The sequence below is a fragment of the Nematostella vectensis genome, chromosome 15 (genome assembly GCF_932526225.1).
Source record: "Nematostella vectensis chromosome 15, jaNemVect1.1, whole genome shotgun sequence".
NCBI classification, from domain to species: domain Eukaryota; kingdom Metazoa; phylum Cnidaria; class Anthozoa; order Actiniaria; family Edwardsiidae; genus Nematostella; species Nematostella vectensis.
The window spans coordinates 1857923-1863414 of NC_064048.1; the positions used below are offsets into that span (position 1 = coordinate 1857923).

Genomic DNA, 5492 nt, shown 5'->3' on the forward strand with positions numbered 1-5492 from the left:
AGCTCCGTTAACGACCACAATTCTCAGTTCCCAAGGTGGTCGCTTATGAGAGCAAGCTCTCGTAAAAGACCAGCTCCGTTAACGAGCACAATTCTCAGTTCCCAAGGTGGTCGCTTACCAGAGCTAGCTCTTGTAAAAGACAAGCTCCGTTAACGACCACAATTCTCAGTTCCCAAGGTGGTCGCTTATGAGAGCAAGCTCTCGTAAAAGACCAGCTCCGTTAACGACCATAATTCTCAGTTCCCAAGGTGGTCGCTTATGAGAGCAACCTCTCGTAAAAGACCAGCTCCGTTAACGACCACAATTCTTAGTTCCCAAGGTGGTCGCTTACCAGAGCAAGCTCTCGTAAAAGACCAGCTCCGTTAACGACCACAATTCTCAGTTCCCAAGGTGGTCGCTTACCAGAGCAAGCTCTCGTAAAAGACCAGCTCCGTTAACGACCACAATTCTCAGTTCCCAAGGTGGTCGCTTATGAGAGCAAGCTCTCGTAAAAGACCAGCTCCGTTAACGACCACAATTCTCAGTTCCCAAGGTGGTCGCTTACGAGAGCTTCAACTATAGCTACGCCTTTTTCTTGCTGTTATTTTGCCGCTAATATCCGAAACGTGCGCGAGTTTGCAAGCCCAAAGGTCACAAGCTTTTTTAGTGTAAGTCGCCAAAACTGACTCAAAGATTCCTAGAAACAAATCCATAACAATTTCTACTCAGATTGCTCAAATTTCCTGTTGGATTAAACTGTTCCCTTGAAGGTCATCGTACAGTATATCACCTGAGGGCATCATCATCATCATCATCATGTCCTGGGGGGTCATTTGTTGTGTTTTATACCTCTATAATGACACACACAAAGGCTACAAGATCGGTAAAATCCCTTGCAACATTAAAAAGATCTGAAGCCTGTGTATTGACCATTCTTAGTAAATCATTAGTTATTACAGGTAACCCAAGCTCACTGTGTAAATAAGAGAGTGAAATGTATGTACAAGGGGAAATAGAACAACGTAACTCTCGAAATACCGGCCCAAATGGCTTAAAACTTCACCCAGACCTGACTCCTCTGTCAGGTCAAAATATTTTTGAGAGTTTTACGACTTTATTTCGTAGTAAAGCTTATTTCAAGCCCATACGTTTACTGTAAACCATGACACACACAACTAAACGTGAACCATTATAATTTATTCATACACACAGTAAGCTTGGGGTACCTTTGTAGTTATGCATGTGTTTTTACATGTGTTTTCAAGGATCCAGATCGGGTAAAGCACTTGCCACACTCATCACATTTGTATGGTTTCTGTCCTGAGTGAATCATTAGGTGCGTCTTCAGGTACCTATGTCTGGAAAAGCACTTGCCACATTCATAACATTTGTATGGTTTCCTTCCTGAGTGAATCATCAGGTGTGTCTTCAGGTTTGATTTTACGGTAAAGCACTTGCCACATTCATCACATTTGTATGGTTTCTGTCCTGAGTGAATCATTAGGTGCGTCTTCAAGGTCCCAGATTGGTTAAAGCACTTGCCACATTCATCACATTTGTATGGTTTCTGTCCTGAGTGAATCCTTAGGTGTGACTTCAGTCCTGCATGTCGGGTAAAGCCCTTATCACACACATCACATTTGTATGGTTTTTGTCCTGAGTGCATTATTAGGTGTGCCTTCAGGTGTGTTTTTAAGTTTCCAAATTGGTTAAAGCACTTGCCACATTCATCACATTTGTATGGTTTATGTCCTGAGTGAATCAGTACGTGTTTCCTCAAGCTTCCAGCTTCAGAAAAGCACTTGTCACATTCATCACATTTGTATGGTTTCTGTCCTGTGTGAATCCTTAGGTGTGAATTCAGGGCTCCAGAATGGGTAAAGCACTTGCCACATTCATGACATTTGTATGGTTTCTGTCCTGAGTGAATCCTTAGATGTGTTGTCAGGACTCCTGATTGTCTAAAGCACTTGCCACATTCATCACATTTGTATGGTTTCTGTCCTGAGTGAATCCTTAGGTGTGAATTCAGGGCTCCAGAATGGGTAAAGCACTTGCCACATTCATGACATTCGTATGGTTTCTGTCCTGTGTGTATCCTTAGATGTGTTTTCAGGGCTCCAGAATAGGTAAAGCACTTGCCACATACATCACATTTGTATGGATTCTGTTCTGAGTGAGTCCTTAGGTGTCTCTTCAGGGAACTTGATAGGTTATAGCACTTGCCACATTCATTACACTTGTATGGATTTTGTCCCGAGTGAATAATGGCGTGTGCCCTAAGGTATGCACGCCGGGTAAAGCACTTACCGCATTCATCACATTTGTATGCTTTCTCAGATAAATTCAGTGCTTTTGATACTTCCTCTGCAATCTTTTTCAAATCAAATAGTTTTGGTTCAACTTTCATTTCATGCTTGCAGATGAAATCTTGGCTTTGATTCAAAGGTTGCTTTAAATGTTTCTTCTCTGGCATTATTTTCCCTCGACTCTTATCTCCCATTTTATCTCCCAAAATCACTTCCTGTTCCAGAAAAAAAGATAAAAACATTTTTTAAATTGTTTTTTTTTCACAACTGAGTACTGATAAAACTCAAGTAGCACAAAATTATATTAATTAGCAAACAAAAAATAGGAAACATTGCAGGCCTGGTTTTAAACACCTCAGAGTTTACAGGGGTAGTCAGTTTGTACAACACATAACCATGCTACATGTACATCACAGAGTACACCTGTAAACTCTGAGGTGTTTAAAACAAAATTCATTTCAATAACAACCCATGTCATAAAAAGATACCCTTTACTCCAATCCTCCAGGTTTATTCCCATGACCTCAAGACACAATGCCCATTTCTTTGTGGATTCTGGAATCCATGACAAATCTTGGCGCCATTACTGGTTGAAAAAGCATGTTTTGGGATATCTATAGATATCTTACGGTCAGAGCCCAAAAGAAAAAAATATATATTATTATAAATCCATCTTTGCTTGCAAAAATCCAAAAGCAAAACATTCAATTATTCCCCAATATACTCAATTATGTCCTAGGGCACTCTTCCACTATCCTTATAAGATGTATTTTTTTATGACAAAATACAAGCAACCATCAACTAAGGCACAACCACGAGAGATGAGAGATCAGATGGCAAAGCACTGTTGGGTGTTTCACTTTGGCACGCTGTAGAAACTTAAAATTAGGGGGGATGAGTATAGGTTTGTGGTCTCTTTTTTGTAGATATTGCTAAAAAATACCCTCGGGTCAATGGGTTAAACAAGCAAAATATTTGAACCAGAATGGACCACAAATTGAACAATTATGTCGAGTCCCTTGATGAGATCTAGATACCAGAAAAAATACTAGATAATCTGGAAAAAAGACATGGGGTTCATGTGGGGGTTTAGAGTACTTTCGAACAAGAATCTGTTCTGAGGGGGTGGGGAAATTGACTCTAGGACTTCCCCCCATCCTGGGGATTTGGGGACTAGTGAATATTGTCATAAATTTACTTTGCAAAAGTCATGTCAGTTTCTGGTTTGAGACTCTTTACCTTCTGAAGCAATAAATATTATGTATTAGTGTGTGGCAAGCAGCATGGCGAAAAATGTGTGAAAACGGATATGAATGATAACTAACGCCAATGATGAAGATAATTATTTATATTCTTTCTTTTAGTAACTGTTATCTTCATAGTTTGTGTGTGTGTTAGTATCCGTAGGATAAACATCTGCCGAAAGCAGATGCATATCATTATTTACAGCCAAATTCGTTGTTGTGCGACCACGACGAATCCAAAATCCTTGTCTCGTTTGGGAATAGCGCGTAGTCAGACAATAGCTTTGGGGTGGTTTGTCTGGTTTTTATTGTTTGGTTTGATTGACTATGCGCTATTCCCAAACGAAGAAAGATTCTGGGAGGTCGCGTAACAACGATTTTGGCTATAATGGCTATTCGCAAAGGCTGGGCAAACTAACAAAAAGAAACTCGAGGCACACTTGGAAAAAATCGAGCGAACTAACCTCAGAGGAGATATTGTAAAAAACAAGAGCAGCTCCATAAATACATAACAACAGAGGATAACACAAGCACAGAGATAACGTAATCACAGACAAATACTATCCCAGAATCAGTAAAAATAGTAAAAGGTAGTAGATTATACCAACCTTCTCACCAAGCGACTCGTCCGCCATTTTGATCTTTTTTTATGAAACACACAGGCAGCCCAACAAGGATTCCTCTTATGACCAATATGTCAGACGGGACTCCTGTGGATACCTCACGGCGACGAAGAGGTTGAGACTCAACTCTTCCTCCAGTTTCTTCTTTTTCTGTTCTGCGGTCTTTTACATTTTCTCTTTCGCGATTCAGACGCATCAACAAAGAAAATCAATAAAATCAACCGTCCTCTAGTACCAACAAAAGGGTGAACAGGAGTCGAACTCATCTCGTCTTATGATCAGAGTGGGATCCAGACCCCTCTGTGGACACCCGCCTGCAAAGTAGTTATCAATAAAGACGCTTCTGTATGAAAACGAGGCTCTCTGTACAGGGCATGCTGGAGTGACTCTGCCAAATCTTTAATAAGACTTCTTTAGGGCAGATTTAAAAATGATCTTATTTATTAATCTGGTAAACAAAGCCGACTATTTGGGTATTTAGATTTTGTTTTTGGCAATACAGATGTCTTTCACGCTTGCAAAACGTTCAAGAGTTTTTCAATACTTCACTGCGCACGAGGTGAACCTTGGACCATAAGCTCATAAGTTTTACGGCCCTTGAATATGTCGCCGCCCTTTGAAAAGTGCATACGTGGATGCGCTAGTTTGCTGGCTAGGAAACTGGCAAACCAGCATATCCGCGAGAGGTCTTCGTGGGACTCGATATATCCACGGTGCGTACGGTCCTCTCAGGCCCCATGATCCTAGTTATTCGCACTATTTATCAGTTTTCAAAGATGTTTCAAATTTAAAGAGCTAGATTCTATATGCTAATAACAAGCCAGATAAACATTAAAATCTGCTGTCGAGAGGATTTCGACAATTAGCTCGCAATCTTTGTACAGTGCGCGATATCTGTCTGGTGAAGTCTGTATCAGTGAGCCCTATCTGTCTTAAAAAGTCTGTACAGTGTGCGCTATCTGTCTGGTGAAGTCTGTACAGTGTGCGCTGTCTGTCTGGTGAAGTCTGTACAGTGCGCGCTGTCTGTCTGGTGAAGTCTGTACAGTGTGCGCTGTCTGTCTGGTGAAGTCTGTATAGTGCGCGCTGTCTGTCTGGTGGTCTGTACAGTGCGCACTATCTGTTTGGTGAAGTCTGTACAGTGTGCGCTATCTGTCTGGTGAAGTCTGTACAGTGTGCGCTGTCTGTCTGGTGAAGTCTGTACAGTGTGCGCTGTCTGTCTGGTGAAGTCTGTATAGTGCGCGCTGTCTGTCTGGTGGTCTGTACAGTGTGCGCTATCTGTCTGGTGTGTACAGTGCGTGCTGTCTGTCTGGTGAAGTCTGTAAAGTGCGCGCTATTCG

At 41.5% G+C, this 5492-nt stretch overlaps 1 protein-coding gene across 1 annotated transcript; it reads right to left on the minus strand.

Annotated features, from left to right (window-relative positions):
- Positions 1-808: 808 nt before the first annotated feature.
- LOC116605573 (zinc finger protein 501-like) lies at positions 809-4431 on the minus strand. Its single transcript, XM_048723108.1, has 2 exons — positions 4141-4431; positions 809-2503 (listed from the first exon to the last, which is right to left on the minus strand). Exons 1-2 carry the CDS (start codon positions 4165-4167, stop codon positions 1214-1216), a joined length of 1317 nt encoding a protein of 438 aa, XP_048579065.1. The 5' UTR covers positions 4168-4431; the 3' UTR covers positions 809-1213.
- Between the last annotated feature and the right edge of the window lie 1061 nt (positions 4432-5492).